Source organism: Manis pentadactyla, chromosome 5 (genome assembly GCF_030020395.1).
Source record: "Manis pentadactyla isolate mManPen7 chromosome 5, mManPen7.hap1, whole genome shotgun sequence".
NCBI classification, from domain to species: Eukaryota; Metazoa; Chordata; class Mammalia; order Pholidota; family Manidae; genus Manis; species Manis pentadactyla.
The window spans coordinates 95,208,937-95,231,245 of NC_080023.1; the positions used below are offsets into that span (position 1 = coordinate 95,208,937).

Consider the following 22,309-nt stretch of genomic DNA (forward strand, 5'->3'; position numbering starts at 1 on the left):
ATTTCTAGCAAGATACCCCAGAGGATAACAGTGGCTAATTCTGAGGAGTTGACTATGGGACTCTGCTAAGAAGGAAACTTAACTTTTTGCTGGACTATCCTCTATTAGAATTAATTTACCAAATACACATATACTCATGCTGAATAAGTATACCTGCACATCCTTTGAGCTATATAGAGAAAATCCAAAACAAATATGCCATTCTAACCTTCAGGATTGCTATCTGGCTCATATGTCTGCAGAGTTCCTTGTTGTTTAAAGGTAGTAGTTTTCTTTCTCAGTATTTCCAAGCCTTCTAAAGCTGTACTGTATTCAGACAATGACTTTAAGAGGGAAATATTGTTTACTAAATCAGAAAGTTCTGAAGAATTTCTAGCACTATTCTGGCATTGCCTGCTTTCTCCACCATCTTCTATTTCAATATGGTCATGGTGTAAACTTTTAATCCCTTCCAAATCTTCAAATTCAGGAATACATGCTTCTGTGTCTTTGGGAATAGAATGTTTTTCTCCCAGAGGATAAAACAAAGAATTGGAAACTTGGCTATTTGATTTATCAAGTCTAATACATTCTTCAGAGTGATTCTGATTGGCATTTAATAGTTGGATGCTGATATCACTGCTAGAAGTTGATGGTAAAACCTGTTTATTGTTTTTGTCTAAGTCACTCCCCTTGATAAATGGCTTAGGCTTAACTTGTTCTGAAAATAGGTTGCTTACAGGAATGTAATTAGTGGCTATGTTTACAAAATGAGGAATATGTAAATTTGTGTTTATAGCTTTAGATTTATTTGAGAATGAAGCAAAATCATAGTTAGCTATGGCTTTTTGGATAGATTTATGAGCATCTTCCTTATCTACATATACATCATCAGTCCACTCTAAAGATGAGTCAAAATTGCCTAATGTGTCACTATACTCCTTCTCTATTTCTTTTCCAGTGTTTCCAGCTTTCCAAGGTCCTGTGTCAAAACCTACATGCACTTTATCATAAAACTGTGATGGCAGGGTCTCTTTAGGTTTATTGCCAACAGATGTTAAGAGAGACAAACATTCACTGCCAACTTCTTTACAGCTTGTATCTTTATATCCCTTTTGAACACATGAATTGATGTCATTAACCAAAGTTTCCTGTACCCAACCCTCTGAATCCTGGGAAATTTTATTGCTTTCCTGTGATTCCTCCTCAGTGTCACTAGTTTCAAAATTGTTCAGATTAAAAGTCACCTCCACAAGTGGTTGTGTTGCATTATTCATGGACTCATAATTACCACTAAGGATTTTACTATCAGTATTGCTTTTAGAAAACATATCAGCAATGCCATCAGAGATTCTAGAATTATTACTTAGAGAAGATTCAATTTTTGGATGATCAGATTCCGGCAAATATAACACTGGTTGTTTATACTTCTTTTCTGATGTTCCATGTGTATTTCTCTCTTGAGCATTTTCTCTAATGAGAATTGATCCTTTTATGCACAGCTGGTCATTTTGATTAACACGTATTTTATTGTTTTCTTGACTGTCCAATTCTGATAATAAGGCATCATTTTCCACATTGCTACAGGTAACTGGTAAGCTGTTGTTTTCACAGAATGAAGGAATTTCTAACTTTACTTCCTGATCCTGGAATTGATTATTATTATCTACTGACTTGTCTTTATTATACTCTTTTCCCTTTTCAGCACATGTTTCAAATAACTGTATTCCTTTTTGTACCGAAAGGTCTTTCAAATCTAAATTTATATCATCTCTCTGAGATTCGGGTTTCCTTAAATCATTTCCATCTTCAGTAGGATGCACAGGTGAACTCTGTGAGGGTAAGTATGTGGCCCACCGGCTTTTATTTCTCATGGTATCTTCTAATTGATGCTGGCAGTATAAACTTTCTGTGCTCTTCACCTCAGCACACTCTTCCTGTTCAATTAAGGACTTTGGTTTAGTAGGAATACTTTCTTGAAGTTGTATCTGAGGGAACTGTTGTATAATTTCAGAATTTAGTTCCTTACACACGCTAGTTGATTCAGACTTAAGAAGAGCTAGTATCTGTGCTTTGCTTCTGATGTTTTGTGAAACTCCTATACAGTGAGATGTCAACCCATCTCTTTTCATGCCTTCATTAGTCAGTAAAGAATATGAATGCTTGTTTATAGAACTGACAGGAGGGCAAAAATAATTTTCCTCACATAGCATTTCTTGGTTAATCTTGAAGGATGGAGTACAAACAATTGAAGAAAAATTTCTCTCTCTGTTCTTGTAAGTGACAATGTTCTCAGAGTCAGTTAGCATATTATTTATATCTTTCTTGCCAACAGTAGAAAACAAAGGAGGTGTGCTGTACAATGGAGAAAGAAAAACAGAGCCAAGTTTCTTAGCCTCAAATGATGCGGCTGATTCACCATTTTCTGTAATAAGCATTTTCTTTGGCACTTCACGTGGTCCTTGGAAACCCTGAAAGTATTAAAACAATTTTTAGGTATTTTATTATCTATAAAGAAACTGTGAAATGAACTGGCTAAGAAAAAAAAGGGATGTGGGGTTTTTTTGCAAGGTAAAGTAATAATTAAGATACAAAGTTTGTTAAGTTAAAATGCAAACACTCATTTATATTAAGATTTGTCTAATTAGGGTTTACTTTCTTTCTACCTACCTAAGCATATACTGTAAAATGCTATTTAATGATAGAGTACAATAGCTTCAAAATTCACTACTTCTTGATACAATTTTATTAACATATATATATCTATTATTTCAGCAGAGAAACTTACAGTAAACATCCTTTTTAAACCAGCAGGCTGACATCCAAGGGATTGGCCAGATTTAAACCTTGAATTTAAATGTGGTGCTTCTTTAATGACATCCTCTTTAACAGCTATGCTTCCAGCAACTTTAACATCTTCAACTGTGATTAAGTATCGATCACTTTCTAAATCATCTCCGGGTTTCACCTAAATTTTAAAGAATAAATGTCAAAATAATATACATCTAATTATTTGATTATCTATGTATTCCAGTAAATTCATTAGCACTAGCAAGACACAGTAGATATTTAGTAAGCAGTTGTTGAATGAATGGCTCAGCAAGTAAATTCTTTATTTATTATTATGCACTAGTTAACTATCAACAAACACAAAAGAAGGTAGTAATACAAGAAAAATTTTTCTTTGTTTATTCAACAATATTTACTGGGAACCTACAGAAGCCCTTTGTTGTATGCTGGGAATACAAAAACAAGCAAGAAAAAAATGCTTCCTCATCACAGAACCCACAAACTTAATGTAATCCTTTTAATGAAAGCTATTAAATATCAATTATATATCTTTTTTAATTAATGTGAATTAGATACATATTCATAATTATCACAAAATATTACTATAAATTATTAGTTGCTTACACAATTATATTCTAAAGAAGCATTTAATCACCTTGATAAAATATAGCACTTGCCACCATCTCTGACTGCAGCATAAAAACATAATGACCACAATAGTTGATAATATACAAAATCAGTGAATTTTCACAAATAATGTTCTTAGTCTTTACTAATGAAATGATTTAAAGTGAAATAATAACAACAGAAGTTTCCCCCAATTAAGCATTACTAAGATAGTGATTATCCTAGATGCCCTATTGATAAATATAAAAATACCACAACCACTATTAATATCATATAAAATTTTAAGATTAAATACCATAGCCAAAATCAACCCAATGAATAAGAATATGTATTTCAACACTTTTAGAAATCACTGTACTAAACTGTCAAGTACTTTGCAGAAATTATTTCTAATTTTCAGATCAACCCAATAAATCTGTGATCTACATTTTATAGTGAAGAAGTTAGACACAAAGCTTAGGTTAGATAGGAAGCACTTGAGTGTGGGAAATGAACCCAGAATAATCAGCTTTAATATCCTTATTCTTTATACTAAAATATACCTTTAGTCCCCTTCCCTTCTTTTTTCCAGCAGAAGAAAAACAGAGTATTTGAGAAAATATTTTAAATATTACAGAATATTTCCCACTGTAGTTCTCTGCCTATCAAAACCACTTAATCGAGTTAGACTCCAGAGTCTCTTCCAAGGTTAAAATCCTAGCCCTACACTGTAACTCTACGAGCTTGGGCAAGTTACTTGACCTTTCTGTACTGTACTCTTAATCTATAAAAATCTCAGGGTTGTGTAAGGATTAAATGAAATATTTTTAGCAGAGTCTAGCTAACAACAAATGCTCAAGAAATACTAGCTATAATTATTACTATTAGTACTTTAACCATACTATATTTAACAATATTCATAAGGAAGTAAAGAGATTTTTTTAACAATAACTTAAAGATTGAAATATTAAAATACCTCAAGGCACTTAAGAAATAAACTCTCCAGACATTCTCCTTTGTCATCATATAAAATTGCCTATATTCAAAACAAAATAAATGTTAAAAAAGAAAACATACTTCTGCTTCTCTTAAACATCTTCAATAGCAAATCAAAAATTGTTATATAAGTAAATCGTAAAATGAAAGAATTACCCACTTTGTTAACTTGGATTACAAAATGCATTTATTTCAAATATTTATTAAGTATTCAGTCTGTGCAAGAGAATAAAGGCATACATGCATGAAAGTCAAGAACATAACCCTACCAGGAATATCTTATAATGGAATTGGGAAAAAAACAAAATTGGAATACATTAGAGAGGGCAAGACAAGAGACAAGATCAGTAAAGAGATTATTATAATGGTGTGGCACAAGGATCACGAGACGATTAGGGTTGAAATAAGTCATTAGCATTGAGATAACACAACTGTTTATCAAATATAATGAATAAAACTTATTGAATGTGAGGGCTAAGGGAGAAAAAGGAAGCTAATGAGATTGTAATTTTCTGGTTTTCTGCTTGTGTCTCTCTAGGCAGTCTTCACAGTAGTTTCTCCACTGGCCCCTTAAATATCCCATCAGTTTGGAACACAGTTTGGCAGTTCCTTAAGAGATTAAATACAGTTATCACATGATCCTGCAATTCCATTCCTAGGTATATATACACAATAAATAAAAATGTATGCATTCCCAAAAACTTGCACCAAATGTCCATAGCAGCATTATTCTTAATAGGCAAAAAGTGGAAACAACCCAGATGTACATCAATAAAGGAATGGATAAATAAAATATGATATATCCATACAACAGAATTATTATTCAGCAATAAAAAGGAATAAAGTATTGTTACACATTTCAACATAGATGAACCTTGGAAACATACTAAATGAACACATTCACAAAAGACCACACACTGTATAATTCCATTCATGTGAAGGGTCCAGAGTAGAAACATTTGTTGAAATAGTATGTAGATTTGTGGTTGCTTAGGGCTGAGAGTTGGTACTCAGTAGTGACCTCTGATGAGTATGGAATTTCTTTTTGGGGTGACAAAAATGTTTTAAAATTAGACTGTGAGGATGGTTACAAAATTCTGTGAATATACTAAGAACTGTCCAATTGTATACTTTAAAAAAGTAAACTGAAAAGTGAAATTAAATCTCAAAAAAGGTGTTAAAAAATTGGTATTTCCAATGGCTCCTTTTCCCTCTATTCTTTTTTTTTAATATTAAGGCATCATTGATATACAATCTTATGAAGGTTTCACATGAGCAACATTGTGATTTCAATATCCACCCATATATCAAGTCCTCCCCCTCAAACCCCCTTGCAGTCACCATCCATCAGCATAGTAAGACACTATACAGTCACTACTTGTTTTCTCTGTGCTATATTGCCTTCCCTGTGAGCCACCTACCTTATGGGTGATTATGATAATACACCTTAATGCCCTTCTGCCTCCCTCCCCACCCACCTTCCCCATGACCTTCCCTTTAGGAACAGCTAGTCCCTTCTTGGAGTCTGCTGCAGTTTTGTTCCTTCAGTTTTGCTTTGTTGTTATACTCCACAAATGAGTGAAATCATTTGGTACTTGTCTTTCTCCGATCTGGCTTATTCACTGAGCATAATAACCTCAAGCTCCATACATGTTGTTGCAAATGGTAAGATTTATTTTCTTCTTATGCCTGAATAATATTCCACAGTGTGTATGTACTACATCTTCTTTATCCATTCATCTACTGATGGACACTTAGGTTACTTCCATGTCTTGGCTATTATAAACAGTGCTGTGATGAACACTGGGTTGCATGTTTTTTTGAATCAGGGATCTTGTTTTCTTCGGGTAAATTCCTAGAAGTGGAATTCCTGGGTCAAACGGTTTTTCTATTTTTAGTTTTCTGAAGAACCTTCATATTGCTTTCCACAATGATTGAACTAACTTACATTCCCACCAACAGTGCAGGAGGGCTCTCCTTTCTCCGCATCCTCGTCAGCATTTGTTGTTGTCTCTTTTTGATATTGGCCATCCTAACTGGTGTGAGGTGATATCTCACTGTGGTTTTAATTTGCATTTCCCTGATAATTAGTGATGTGGAGCATCTTTTCATGTGTCCGTTGGCCATCTGAATTTCTTCTTTGGAGAAGTGTCTTGATTTCCTCCATGCATTTTTCAATCGGGTTATTTACCTTTTGGGTGTTGAGGCATGTGAGTTCTTTATATATTTTGGATGTTAACCCCTTGTCAGATATTTCATTTATGAATATATTCTCCCATACTGTAGGATGCCTTTCTGTTCTACTAATGGTGTCCTTTGCTGTACAAAAGCTTTTAAGTTTGATGATATCCCATTTGTTCTTTTTTATTCAATCAACATATATATACACATATATATTTTTTGTATCATTAATCTACAATTACATGAGGAACATTATGTTTACTAGACTCCCCTCTTCATCAAGTCCCCCCCACATACCCCATTAGTCACTGTCCATCAGCGTAGTAAGATGCTGTAAAATCACTACTTGTCTTCTCTGTGTTGCACAGCCCTCCTCGTGCCCTGCCATTATACATGCTAATCGTAATGCCCCCTTTCTTTTTCCCTGCCTTTATCCCTCCCTTCCCACCCATCCTCCCCAGTCCCTTTCCCTTTGGTAACTGCTACTCCATTCTTGAGTTCTGTGAGTCTGCTGCTGTTTTGTTCCTTCAGTTTTTCCTTTGTTCTTATATTCCACATATGGGTGAAATCATTTGGTACTTGTCTTTCTCCGCCTGGCTTATTTCACTGAGCATAAAACCCTCTAGCTCCATCCATGTTGTTGCAAATGGTAGGATTTGTTTTCTTCTTATAGCTCAATAATATTCCATTGTGTATATGTACCACATCTTCTTTATCCATTCATCTACTGATGAACACTTAGGTTGCTTCCATTTCCTAGCTATTGTAAATAGTCCTACAATAAACATAGGGGAGCATCTCTTTTTCAAACTGGAGTGCTGCATTCTTAGGGTAAATTCCTAGAAGTGGGATTCCTAGGTCAAATGGTATTTCTATTTTGAGCTTTTTGAGGAACCTCCATACTGCTTTCCACAATGGTTGAACTAATTTACATTCCCAAGAGCAGCGTAGGAGGGTTCCTCTTTCTCCACAACCTCGCCAACATTTGTTGTTGTCTTTTGGACGGTGGCCATCCTTACTGGTGTGAGGTGATAACTCACTGTGGTTTTAATTTGCGTTTCTCTGGTGACTAGCGATGTGGAGCATCTTTTCATGTGTCTGCTGGCCATCTGAATTTCTTCTTTGGAGAACTGTCTGTTCAGCTCCTCTGCCCATTTTTTAATTGGATTGTTCACTTTTTGTTTGTTGAGGTGCATGAGCTCTTTATATATTTTGGATGTAATGCCTTTATCGGATCTTTCATTTATGAATATATTCTCCCATACTGTAGGATACCTTTCTGTTCTATTGATGGTGTGCTTTGCTGTACAGAAGCTTTTCAACTTGATACAGTCCCACTTGTTCATTTTTGCTTTTGTTTCCCTTGCCGGGGAGATATGTTCATGAAGAAGTCACTCATGTTTATGTCCAAGAGATTTTTGCCTATGTTTTTTTCTAAGAGTTTTATGGTTTCATGGCTTAAATTCAGGTCTTTGATCCATTTCAAATTTACTTTTGTGTATGGGTTTAGACAGTGATCCAGTTTCATTCTCTTACATGTAGCTGTCCAGTTTTGCCAGCACCAACTGTTGAAGAGGCTGTCATTTCCCTATTGTATGTCCATGGCTCCTTTATCTTATATTAATTGACCATATGTGTTTGGGTTAATGTCTGGAGTCTCTAGTCTGTTCCACTGGTCTGTGACTCTGTTCTTGTGCCAGTACCAACTTGTCTTGATTACTGTGGCTTTGTAGAACTTGAAGTTGGGGAGTGAGATCCCCCCCACTTTATTCTTCCTTCTCAGGATTGCGTTGGCTATTTGGGATCTTTGGTGGTTCCATATGAATTTTAGAACTATGTGTTCCAGTTCATTGAAGAATGCTGTTGGTAATTTGATAGGGACTGCATTAAATCTGTAGATTGCTTTGGGCAGGATGGCAATTTTAACAATATTAATTCTTCCTAGCCAAGAGCATGGGATGAGTTTCCATTTGTTAGTGTCCTCTTTAATTTCTCTTAAGAATGTCTTGTAGTTTTTGGGGTATAGGTCTTTCACTTCCTTGGTTAGGTTTATTCCTAGTCTCAGATTTCTGTGTATTAATTTTGTATCCTGCAACTTTGCTGTATTCTGATATCAGTTCTAGAAGTGGAGTCTTTAGGGTTTTTTATGTACAATATCATGTCATCTGCAGATAGTGACAGTTTGACTTCTTCTTTACCGATTTGGATTCCTTGTATTTCTTTGTTTTGTCTAATTGCCGTGGCTAGGACCTCCAGTACTATGTTGAATAACAGTGGGGCCATTGTTCATTTTTGCTTTTGTTTCACTTGCCCAAGCAGATGTGTTCATGAAAAAGTTATTCATGTTTATATTCAAGAGATTTTTGCCTATGTTTTCTTCTAAGAGTTTTATGTTTTCATGACTTACATTCAGGTCTTTGATCCATTTCAAGATTACTTTTGTGTATGGAGTTAGACAATAATCCAGTTTCATTCTCTTACATGTAGCTGTCCAGTTTTGCCAACACCAGTTGTTGAAGAAGCTGTCATTTCCCCATTGTATGTCCATGGCTCCTTTATCGTGTATTAATTGACCATATATGGTTGGGTTTATATCTGGGCTCTGTATTCCGTTCCATTGACCTATGGGTCTGTTCCTGCACCAGTACCAAATTATCTTGATTACTGTGGCTTTGTAGTAGAGCTTGAAGTCAAGGAGCAGAATCTCCCCAGCTTTCTTCTTCTTTCTCAGGATTGCTTTGGCTATTCATGGTCTTTGGTGGTTCCATATGAATTTCAGTTTGTTGAAGAATGTTGTTGATATTTTGATAGGGATTGCATTGAATCTGTACATTGCTATAGCAGCATGGCCGTTTTGACAATGTTAATTCTTCCTATCCAAGAGCATGGGATGTATTTCCATTTATTGGTATCTTCTTTAATTTCTCTCAAGCATGTCTTGTAGTTTTCAGGGTATAGGTCTTTCACTTCCTTGGTTAGGTTTATTCGTAGGTATTTTATTCTTTTTGAAGCAATTTTAAATGGAACTCTTTTCCTGATTTCTCTTTCTGCTCGTTCATTGTTAGTATATAGGAATGCAACAGATTTCCGTGTATTAAATTTGTATCCTGTAACTTTGCTGAATTCAGTTATTAGTTCTAGTAGTTTTGGGGTGAATTGTTAGTGATTTTTATGTACAATATCATGCATCTGCAAATAGTGACAATTTGACTTCTTCCTTACCAATCTGGATGCCTTTTATTTATTTGTGTTGTCTAGTTGCTATGGCCAAGACCTCCAGTACTATGTTGAATAAAAATGGGGAGAGTGGGCATCCTTGACTTCTTCCCAATCTTAGAGGAAAAGCTTTCAGCTTTTCACTGTTAAGTATGATATTGGCTGTGGTTTTGTTGTATCTGGCCTTTATTATGTTGAGGTACTTGCCCTCTATATCCATTTTATTGAGGGTTTTTATCATGAATGGATGTTGAATTTTGTCAAATGCTTCTTCAGCCTTTATGGAGATGATCATGTGGTTTTTGTCCTTCTTTCTGTTGATGTGGTGGATGATATTGATGGATTTTCTAATATTGTACCATCCTTGCACCCCAAAAATCTTACTTGATCATGATGGATGGTCTTTCTGATGTATTTTTTAATTTGGCTTGCTAACATTTTGTTGAGCATTTTTGCATCTATGCTCATCACAGATATTGGTCTGTAATTTTTTTGTGTGTGTGGTGTCTTTGCCTGGTTTTGGTATTAGAGTGACACTGGCCTCATGGAATGAATTTGGAAGTATTCCCTCTTTTTCTTTTTGGAAAACTTTAAGGAGGATGTGTATTAGCTCTTCCCTAAATGTTTGATGAAATTCAGTGGTGATCCCATCTGGTCCAGGGATTTTGTTCTTAGGTAATTTTTTGATTACCAATTCGATTTCATTGCTGGTGATTGGTCTGTTCAGATTTTCTGTTTCTTCCTGGGTCAGCCTTGGAAATTTGAATTTTTCTAGAAAGCTTCTATTTCTTCTAGGCTATCCAATTTTTTAGCATATAATTTTTCATAGTGTTCTCTAATAATTCTTTGTATTTCTGTGGTGTCCATAGTGATTTCTCCTTTATTGTTTCTGATTCTGTTTATGTGTGTACACTCTCTTTCTTTGTTGATAAGACTTGTCAGGGGTTTATCTATTTTGTTTATTTTCTCGAAGAACCAGCTTCTGATTTCATTGATCTTTCTATTGTTTTAGTCTTCTCTATTTAATTTATTTCTTCTCTGATCTTTATTATGTCCCTTCTTTTACTGACTTTGGGCCTCACTTGTTCTTCTTTTTCTAGTTTCATTAATTGTGAGTTTAGACTGTTCATTTGGGATTGGTCTTCTTTCTTGAGGTAAGCCTGTATTTGCAATATACTTTCCTCTTAGAACTGAACATTGAGCTAGGACCCCAATCAAACTAAGTTTATAAATTTGAAAAATTTATAAATTGAATTTGAAGGTTTAAGATTCAAGCTGTAAGTTTTTCTTTTAATTTTGTCTTAATAAATGTTATTTTAAAAATAATAAGTAACCTTTCTATGTGAAAAGCTTCTCTTAGTGATAACTTCATGACAGGTATGTAGAACAAGGACAGAATATGGAGAACTTTAACTGCTAGGTTGAGGAGTATGGATGGAGATCACCATCTTGTCAGTCTGCCCTATATACTCTCAAATCATCTGTAGTAAATGTTTTCTTTTAAATTAGAGACTGTTTTAAAGAGAGACAATAGAATGATTAGGACATAGGCTCTGGAGCCAAAAAGCCTGGGTTTATATATGTGTCTTCCACTTTAGCTGTGAGAGTGGTGGCAAGCTACTTTACCTCCCTGTGCCTCAGTTTCCTCATTAGTAAAATAAATATAAAGCTCGTACCTAACAGGAGAGTTATGTAGAATTAAGGAATTTGACACATTTAAGCATTATGCCTAGCATATAGTAAGCACTTAATAAGTTTTTAAAAAATATCAAATTGGGGGAAGGTCAGAAGGGTGAGAAGGGTGTCCCAAGGTACAAACTTCCAGTTATAAAATAAGTAAGTCCTGGGGATGTAGAGTACAGCATGGTGACTATAGTTAATAATACTGCATTATATACTTAAAGTTGCTAGGAGAGTAAATCTTAAAAGTTTTCATGGAAGACAAGTAATGACTCTGTAGCATCTTACTACACTGATAGACAGTGACTGCAATGCGAGGGTAAGGACTTGATAATATGGGTAAACGCTGAAACCACAATGTTGCTCATGTGAAACCTTCATAAGATTGTGTATCAATGATACTTTGATTAATAAAATTTAAAAGTTTTCATCACAAAGAAAATAAAGAAAAACATTTTTGTAACTGTATGGTGGTGGATGATAACTAGACTTATTGTGGTAATCATCTGACAATGTATACATATATCAAATCATTACGTTGTTCAACTGAAAATAATATAATGTTACATATCAATTACCACTCAATTTCAAAAATATGTAAATAAAACAGATTGCTCTCCCTAATGTGGATGGTTCTCATCCAGTCAGTGGAAGGCCTGAGTAAAACAAAAAGGCCAAGTAACAAAAGAATCCTCCTGCCTGCCTATCTTTTTCCTGTCTTCTGACTCAAAGAGAAACTCTTGGCTGTTGCCTGCCGAAATTTACACTGAAATTACATTATCGGCTCTTCTGGGTTTTGTGCTTGCCACAGATCTTGGGACTTGTCAGCCTCCACAATCACATGAGCCAGTTCAGTCTCTCTCACCCTTGCCCTCTCTCTCTCCCTCTAGAAAATATGTTACATATGTATAAATAGTACCTAACTAATAGAACTATGTATACATAGATACATATCGAGTTATATTAATATATGGAGGGGCACAAAGGGAGAGAAAGATTTGTATATCTTTATATATCTCTTTGTAAGAGCACATAGGACTGAGTCCTAAGTACAAATGTAAAGTTTGGGAAGAGAAAGAGCCCAAAGAAAATATTTAGAAGTGGTCAGTAAGCAACATCGGAAGAGTGTAGTATCACAGAATTTAAATGAAGAAGAGGTGTTGTAAAGAAGGGAGAAAGCAAGAGTCTTAAACAAAGTAATGAGAACTGTTAAAAGAAGAACATTAACATTTGGTAGATGGAGATCATTGGGGGTGGGAAAGAAACCCACAAGGCAGGATACTGTACCTAATAGTGAAAGATCACCCTAGTAAACAACTCTTAAAACTAATAGGTCCATCACAATCAAAGTGACAGATTCAAAGAAAATTTCAAAATAGAAGAGTAGAATTCTCTACATAATTTCAGGAATCTGCAGCTTTTCTAATAATAGTATGTCAACTCTATAGGTACCACTTAACTCTGAGCATTACTGTGTTAGAAACATTTTAATAGGTAGTTTTGTTTGTATAGTTACTCTTATTGCCTACCAAGAAAAAAATGTGCCTAAATTATGAAGAAGTTTCATAGAAAATCAAGTTTAAATTAAAGAAAAATCAAATAATGTTTATTGAATCTTTATAATACACAAATTAATCATTGTGATATGGAAATCATTTCACAACTTCTGCTCTCACATTATGTCAGCTTATGGACATATCTAACATATTATCATCTACAGAGTTTTCTTTTTCTATTTTTTTCAATTTTATTTTTATTTTTTGGTTTCATTAATATACAATTACATGAGCAACATTGTGATTACTAGATTAACCTCATTATCAAGTCCCCACCACATACCCCATTACAGTCACTGTCCATAAGCATAATAAGGTGCTGTAGAGTCACTACTTGTCTTCTCTGTGCTATACTGCCTTCCCTGTGTCCCCCCTTGTTATGTGTGCTAATCGTAATGCCCCTTATTCCCCTTCTCCCTCCCTTCCCACCCACCCTCCCCAGGCCCTTCCCCTTTGGTAACTGTTAGTCCATTCTTGGAGTCTGCGAGTCTGCTGCTATTTTGTTCCTTCAGTTTTTTCTTTGTTGTTATACTCCACAGATGAGTGAAATCATTTGGTACTCATCTTTCTCTGAGTTTTCTTAATATTCAGTCAAGAGGCAAGAACCTAGCTCTTGGACTCTGTAGTGAACTGTTTTGCACTTACTTTGTTTCCTAAATGAGTGGTCTTCAGAATTCCATCTTGCCACACTTTTGACTTCTTCATCTTTTGATGAGTATATAGAACCTTATTTTAAAAAGAAGTAAAGAAACATACATACTTATATGTATGAAATGTCATGTGTTTTTATACCCTTACTACATACAAAAAATACTTAACACATCCTTTATCAAAATGAAAGCACAGATTCCATAAAAATAGTATCAAAACATCAACCACAAAAAACAAACTAGGTCATAAAAGCCAAGGGAGGGGGAAAGGAGAGGTAAAATCTAAGGAAGAAACTGAAATGTTAACTGAGCAACAAAACTAACTTCAAAAAAATAATATTCTTAGCAATTCTGAGCTTTCTAGTCATTGGAAAGGGAAAAATTTATTGCGTCACACTGTAACTGTAATCTGTACAGTTCTCAAGCTATAGTCCAGAGACTCCTGGAGATCCCCAAGACTTTTTTAGGAGTCTGTGGGGTCAAAACTATTTTCATTACATTATTTGCCTTTTGCTTTCATTCCTTTGGCCATGCATTGTGAAGTTTCCCAACATTATGTGTATGTGCAATATTGTAAGATTCAATTTCAGACTGAATGCAGAAGGAGATCTGAGAATCTCTCTTCTATTAAGTCAAATATTAAAGGGATTTGCAAAAACTATACAGCAATGCTACTCTTTTCAGTACTTTTCTTCTGCTGTTAATTGTTTTAGAAAGTATAGCTTTTTTCATAAAAGTGTATTTATGTTAAGTATAATGGGTTTATTAGTTTTAGTGAATTAATAAATATTTTTAAATTTTGTTTTCATTTCTAGTATGAAAGACATCCATAGATATAAGCCTCAGAATAAGAAATTCTTAGGAGCCTTCAATAATTTTTAAGAGTACAAAAGGGTCCTGAGATCAAGCAGTTTAAGAACCACTAAACTAGACAGAAGAAGCATTACAGTTCTTCAAGAGAAAGAAATGATTTCTTGGTCCCAAGCTTTCAGAGAATTTGTTTCAGAGGACTGCTTAACAAACATGAATAGTAGGCAAGTGACAGGGCTGCCAGATAAAATGTAGGGCAATTTGATACATACATACTTACACTAAAAAATTACTCACTGTTTATCTGAAATTCCAAAGTAACTGAGCATACTACTTTTAGGTTTTGGGCTTTTTGTTTTGTTTTGTTTTGTTATTTTGCTAACTCGGTCAACCCTAGCAAGACATTTGTGAAATATGGAAAGAAGAAAGGGAGAAAAAGGAAATAGTAAAAACTAGTAAGACTTACAATAAATTCTTGGTTTTCCATTATTTCTTCTGAAGTTAAAAACCAATCAGGTCCAGAAAATAATAGTGGTTATTAAATTATTTATATTACCTAAAATGAAATAGCAAAGAAGATTCAACACTGATGAAAAGAGTAACTATCAAATGCAATTTTTTTCCCCACAGATTCTTGACCAGAGAGGAAAACTGAACAGAGTTCCAAGACTATGTAACTACCAAGGGAACCTCAGGTGTAATCAAATTCTACTGAGAACACATTAAAGAAGTGACACCACACTGTGGAAAAATAATTTGTCAAGTAAAGAGAAACTAAATAAAATATTCAAAATAATTAGTATTCTGTAAACCTTTTTCCAGGTGCCCTAATATGTATCAGTAAACATGTTCCTCTCTCCTGCGAACACTTGGTTCCCTTGAGAAAGTGGTTCAATTTTTCAAGTTTTCTGAATTGCTATGGTCAGCACAAGATGGCCCCCTTGCGTTTTAATTTTTTTTTTTACATCTTGGTCAATATATAGCTAGATAATATCACAGTATCTAGGATTAAATATACATTATAAAGCCTCTGCAAGGAAAAAATATTTTCAATATCATTGCAATGAGTACTGTAGTTATCCTGTGCTATTGGATAAAACTGTTACTATGGGAAAATTTACAGACCTAAAATCACTGATGGTGAACTGAAGAAGTATAAATATAGATGCCAAAGAAAACTACTCTTTTTTCTAAAGCAGTGGTTCCAACATATGACCCCTGGACCAACAACATCAATATCACCTGAGAACTGGTTAGAAATTCAAATTCTTTGGGCCCTACCCTGAACTATTAAATCAGAAAGTCTGGGGTTGGGGTCCAGTAGCCTGTTTTAACAAGCCCTGCAGGTGATGCTCGTGCTTAAGTTTCATAACACAGCTCTAAAAGACCAAGGAGGATTTAATAGAAGTAAAATTTGTACATCTAGATAAAAGTCCTCCTCACATATAAAATATATAAAATAGGTCACCAACATATTATTTATAAATTAAATATATTTACTTAGTACTTACTATATTGTGCTAGGCTAAGATACTAATATAAACAATATACTATTTCTAATCTCAAGAAGAGCAAGGTTAAACTCTAGTTACGATAAAATGAGACAAAAATTAGCACAGGAGGCGCGAATGTCTAGGGCATCAAACAAGGCTTCCGAAAGGACACGATGTCTAAGCTGTAAGCTGAAATAACCATTAACCAAGGGAAGATGCCAGGGCAGGTATTTTCAAATAGGAATCAATATTTACAGAGATCTGTGAAAGACACAGCAAGCCACAATCAAGGAATTCTAAGTAGTATGACTAAGGAATCAAGTGTAAAATAGTGAGTAGTGACAAATTAGACTGTAAAAATGACAAGTAATAGTATTTAGAGGGCCTTCCATGTTATGCAGAGCTGTTTGGACTTCCTATAAAGAGAAAAGGAAGCCACAGCAAGATTTTAAAAATAAGATTACATAATCTGACTTGGGTTTTATAAATATTACTCTGGCTGCTGAGTGGAGAAAGGACAGCACGAAGGATAGGCAAATGAGATACAAATATCTGCCCCACAACATAGTTCACAGAACAGGATGCAGACTTTTCAGAAATTACAACTCCCATATCCTATACCCCTCCACTCCAGCTCACAGGAATTGCCAGATGCCTAATGAGTGCCAAGAAGATAAAAGGTCCAGATTACATCTGCTTTTAGAATTACTTGGTCCCAGCCACAGAATGGGACATTTGGACATTCTACATATGTATATGACATTACATGGTGTAAACACGGTGCTTAGCATGTGGCAGTGATTAATACTAGATTTCTTTAATAATAGCTATCATTTATTCAGTGTAATTATATACTAGACACTATTAAAATGCTTAAATGCTCACAACCTTATGGTGTAGATACTATTTTTCATAATAATTTTACTAAGAAAGTAAGGTGAGTTATATAACGGGTAAGTAATTTCCTCAAGATCATGAAGTAGATAAATGGCATTCATAATTCAAAACTAACTCTTCTACATTCTGGTGCTTATACTCACAAATACCATAATACCATATTATACTATGTCATACAGGGATAGATACTTTACATATATCAGTCTCATAATTCTGAAGAGTAGATATTGTCGTCACAATTTACGGATTAAGAGTCCAGTATTCACTAATTAAGGATTACTAATATACTACTTAGGAATTGCAAGATAAACTCTACATTATTTTCCTAAATTAGAGATATTACTTGTAGGATTTACTATTTAAAAGGAACTGAGGAGGTCCAAACTCTCATAAGTGGTAAATTAGTTTTGGGATGAAACCTCAAAAAAGAAGGCTAACTGGATTTAAAAATATTTAGAAAGCCCTAATTCTTACATTCAAAGGAGAGTTAACACCCCTTTCTTGTCATTAAACAGTAAAAATGGTTTTAGCCATCACCATCATACATTTAAGTGAAGTGCAAGCATAAAACATTTTCTGAAAGTCTTCATCTACCCACATCTATCAAACAATTCAAGTCTTAACCCACTTCTAAAGGGTGAAAGTTTAATGCGCAAAGAAGTTTTTTAAGTGGTATGGAGACCACAGATGCTCTGATAATGATACAAGTACAGACATACCTACATAGATATATGTATACATACGTTATTGTGCTGCTTCACACATTTATGCATAAAATTTGGTGCTCTCACCAAAATAAGCACCATTCTACTTGTTAAGAACGACAAGACGTTTTTGGAACAAGGATCTTTCGAATCCCTAAAAGGTTCACAGGCGTAAAAGGTTCAAAGGCACGAACTGAACATCTTGTTTTAAAAAGCCATCCAGTCCAACTAACCAAAAGCTCGCATTTCATTTGCCAAGATTCTAATTATCATGATTTCTGTGTAACCAAATGACAGGGAGACTCAACCCTTTTGTCAGTCCTTAAGACAAACAGCTAAGTCCTCTCTGGTCTTCACACGTATGCAGAAACTGCAAAGAAGGGGCTGGGAAAAGCAGTAAAAACGAGGCACTAATTATTAGAGTCCCAACAAGCTGTGATTGTCACTACCCAATCCTGGTTACAGGCTGCATCCCTACCGGTTAGCTTCCGGCAGAGCAGAGTCTTTCGTCCCTTCGCCCCAAACCAGTGACGCTGCTTCTCGCTCAAATCCCCCTGTGTATCCACCTTCACTCCCCGAAAACCCAGGAACCAGTTACATAAAAGTCCACTTTCGAATTTCTCCCGCGAAAGACTGTGACGTCATTAGCCCGGGACCGTACCACATCAGGACCCACTACTTAGACCGCCCTCCACCGCGCCAGCCAGAACCGCCGTTTTCAAACCGCCAATCAAATTCTTCATTGGCTGCGGGGCCCCCTTGGTCAGCCCCGTGCCAGCCCACGCCTGTGACGTAAAGGACGGACGCACCGCCTCCGGGCCCGTCTTCTCCGAGGCGTTTGGGAGAACGGTGTCGCTCATCTTATGACGCAGAAACCAACCACGACTGTAAGGAACGGGAGACGGAAAGGGCTGAAGAACGCAGTCACTGGCCCTGTATTTGGGAATTGAACGGAGTAAGTTCCAAGTGGACTATATATATATATACATATATATAAGGTCACACAGGTTGGCTGAGGTCGAAATTCCCCAGTCCGTTTTCATGAAACCCACTTTTATCATCTGTCGTCCCTTTCATCCCGCCCCCTCCTACCACCCGTCAGTTTGCTTGTTCCAGTTCTCTGTGCGCACGCGCAAAGTCCTCTGGCCGTTCCTGTAGTTCTAGTTTTCAGAGATAGGGGGCGCGAATTGTCGGTTTTGGGGTAGGCTTGCGGCTCGCCGGGATTTGCGGCGTCGGGCGGAAGGACCGGTGCCGAGAGGGGCAGTAGTCCAAAGGGAAATTGCTTTACATAGCGAATTTGAGTTTTGCCAGCCAAAGGATAGCGAGTGTATAAAGACTTATATTTTAAAATTAAGTAATTTCCTCTTTGAGGACTCTAGTCCATGTCATCAAGAGTTGAAAATCCAGTTATGGGGGGGAGCTAACAAATCAGTGCAATACAGTGTACTACGTGCGTTAATAGACATACTAAAGGGAAAACTGATGAAGAGTCAATTAATTGGGAGAGTCGGTGGAAAGCGACGGAGAGTTAAGATGCCGTTTAACTTGGGCCTTGAAAACAGAATAGGGACCCTTAAGGCAAGAAAGACGAAAAAACATTCAAAGCAAAGCCAGGCTCGGTTTCGCGTTAACTTGAATAGTCATCTTAACCTTTGAAAGGTTCTTAAACTTTTGGCACACCAAGTACTTTAAAAACATGGTAGAAGTTATGGATGAGACTCCCAGGAAAATTCATCTACATGTGAAAGTATTTTACTTATAATTTCGTCAGGAAAAATTGCGAAAGACTGAAATAGACAAGGAAAAAAATACCATATGTCTTGTCTAGGTCACTCTTACAGGTTATCTCTGCCTTTCATTGTTACGAAGCTATTTTACCCGTTGTGTAAGTTGTAGGAAACAGTAATAATGGAAAATAATCTTGCGATTTGTTAAATTAATTTTGCAATCATTGCCTTGACCAGTTTTGCATCTATTAACGTATTCCTTTCAACGTTCCTGATTGCTGATATTTGTGTGTCTGTCTGGTTTCTGAATTATCCTTTGAACTGGTTTTTAACACTTAACTAGTTCCCTGGTTAACAATATAAATCTAAATTAATTAAATAAAATCTTTGACATGTATTTGTTTTATATTTGTACAAGAATCATTATTTTACCTTTTCTTTAAAGTTATTTTTTAACAATTGCATGGGATACACAAGGATTCTTGAAACCCACCCAAGATTCCATGGACTTCAGGGTAAGAATTCCTGAGTCAACATAGAACGCATGGTGACTAACAGGTTGCAAGAGGTCCTACTAGGTAGGCAATGTGGGAGGCAAACAAACCTGAGCTTACTTACCTGGCTAACTTTGGCCAAATTACTAAACCTTTGAGCCTCTGTGAAAAAAAGAAGTTGGAAGAAACCACTTAGTGGGATTGTGAGGATTTAAAACAATGTATGTGAAGTAACTGGTGTTGTTACAGAGTAACTTTTATTCTTGTTTAAAGCCCCTGTTTAGAAGTGTGTTTTAGACATGTTACACAGCTTCTGTGAAGGATGGGTGACTTCTGGAACAATTTATAACCTATTCCCATGACAGTATGGACAACCCTGGATAGAGATAAGAGCCATTCTAGAGGTGGAGTTGATAGGACTTAGTGACAAATTGGTAAATGATTAAATAATAATAGTTACGTATTATTGTGTGTGCTATATAGCAGCACTTAGAAGTGCTTTATTTGCATTATTTTGGTTAATCTTCACAATGACCCCATTATGTAGGTATAATTTTTATCCACATTTTGTAGACCATGGAGAGATGAGGTGTGTAATTCACTTATAAATAGTTTGATTGGTTAACTCAGAGGAATATGGCATCCTCAGATAAGATGAGGATGAGAACAGACCTGGGTCGGAAAGATAGTAAGTTTCATTTGGAATGTATGGAATGACAGCACACATATTTGTTATCACAGGCCATTGAGAAGGTAGACTTTGAGAATCAAGACAGTAACGGAAGTACAGCCACATAACTTCCTGATCTTCCACAGCCATTGATTGTACTGTATTGTACCAATTGTACCAATTTGTACCATAGCTTCCTCTAAAATGAAGGTTTATTTGATGATATACAAAATGGATATTTTTAAGATAACAAATTATAGATATGTGTTATGCACACTAGGCAGTAGTTTGAGTTTAATTCTCCAAGCCACAAATTAGAATGAGGCAATTAATGGGAAAAGTCTGTTTCTGGGAAAATTATGGGTATTTTCTATTCATGCAGTTCTGTCCACTATTTCTTTCAGTGGTGGCTTTGACAAGGAAAGGAATGGAGAGCTGGTAGTCTGCCCTTTATAAATTGTAGTTTTTTTCACAAAGGAAGGTTCGCAGTAGATCCTGCTGTAGTGATAATCATAGCCTATATTTGTATTTTATTTATATTCCTACCCCTATACAAAATAATTTGAAATGCTTAACATTTTACAGCTTATAAGATCTTTTTTAATACATTATTTGTTTAATTATTGAACAAATGCTTAGGTCATGATCAAGCTACAAGCTGAAGTCCCTGCTCTCTTATTGTTTACATTCCAGTGGGGTAGACAGATAATAAAACTATAATTCCTAGGTATTGATAAGAGGATATACAAGGATAAAAAGTGGTGACTGAGGTGGTGGGTTGGGTTAAGATTGTGAGGAGGGAATATTTATGTTGGGTAACAGAGAAAGCCTCTTTGAGAAAGTTACATTTGCAGAGACCTGAATGAATAGGAAATAATCCCTATAGATGTGGTGGTTAAGGTAAAGATAGCAGCAAGAGCAAAGGCCTTAGCATGTTTAAGGAACAGAAAGATGGTATATTGTGTTTGGAGTAAGTCCACAGGAAAGAATTGTAAGAGATAAAGTTAAAAATCACCAGGCCTGATCATGTAAGGCCTGCTGGACCACAGTAAGGATTTTGGATTTTATTCTGAGTATGATAAAAACCTTTGAAGGATTGAGTGCAAGAGAGTGACATGGTCTGATTTACATATTTAAGTGATTATTCGGCTGCTATGGAAACTGATGGTAAGGAAGAGGAGTAGAGCAAGTGCCATTTGGAATGCTCTTGGGGTAATGCTCTTGTCTTCATGGAAGACACAATGATAGTTTGGACTAGGTGGTTGTGATGGAAGAAATGAGAAGTATTCATACTCAGGTTATATTTTATAAAGGTGGAGCTAACAAATGCTAATTGACTGTGGGGTATGAGGAAAAGAATTAAGGAGAATTTCAAGATTTTTCCCCTTTTGATTGGTGTTGTCTGAGGTGGGGTAAACTAGTCAAAAAATAGATTAAAAATTGAGAGTTCAATTTTTGTCATTTTAAACTTGAGATATTCATGGATAAATAGGTGCACATCTCAAATGGACAGTTGAATATTGGAATGGAGAGCTAATGGGAGAGATCAGGGGTAGAGAATATAGATTTGTGAAACATCAGCGTAGAGCCAAGAAGCCTAAAGCCAGGGACCCTCAGAAAAGATGTGTGTATAGTTGAAGGAGCCCAGGACTGAATGCAGTCGTAAGCAGCATGTAAAGGTAAAGCTGAGTAGAAGAGTCCAGAAAAGGAAATTGAGGAGAAAGACTCTCCTGGAAGCTAAATGAAGAGAAATGTTTTCAAGGAGGGAGCTATCAACTGCACACGCTGCTGAGAGGGCAAGTAGATAGTTGAGATCATTGTTTTCACTAGAATGGTGGGAAGAAAAACCTGACAGGATGG

At 35.7% G+C, this 22,309-nt stretch overlaps 2 protein-coding genes across 14 annotated transcripts in view; one reads left to right on the forward strand and one right to left on the reverse strand.

Moving 5' to 3' along the window:
* Positions 1–18,163, reverse strand: part of ZGRF1 (zinc finger GRF-type containing 1) — a 71,993-nt gene extending 53,830 nt beyond the window's left edge. For all 7 annotated transcript variants that reach the window (XM_036920839.2, XM_057502546.1, XM_057502545.1 and 4 more), the window contains exons 1-6: positions 18,037–18,163; positions 14,931–15,020; positions 13,650–13,730; positions 4,352–4,411; positions 2,768–2,947; positions 209–2,450 (exon numbers count right to left, since the gene is read on the reverse strand). In XM_036920839.2, the coding sequence (XP_036776734.2) occupies positions 209–2,450; positions 2,768–2,947; positions 4,352–4,411; positions 13,650–13,730; positions 14,931–14,951 (2,584 nt within the window). In that variant the 5' untranslated portion in view covers positions 14,952–15,020; positions 18,037–18,163. The remainder of the gene's footprint in view (positions 1–208; positions 2,451–2,767; positions 2,948–4,351; positions 4,412–13,649; positions 13,731–14,930; positions 15,021–18,036) is intronic.
* Positions 18,164–18,374: 211 nt separating this feature from the next.
* Positions 18,375–22,309, forward strand: part of LARP7 (La ribonucleoprotein 7, transcriptional regulator) — a 28,223-nt gene continuing 24,288 nt past the window's right edge. For all 7 annotated transcript variants that reach the window (XM_036920833.2, XM_036920831.2, XM_036920830.2 and 4 more), the window contains exon 1: positions 18,375–18,513. The gene's annotated coding sequence lies outside the window, so the exon portion shown is untranslated. The remainder of the gene's footprint in view (positions 18,514–22,309) is intronic.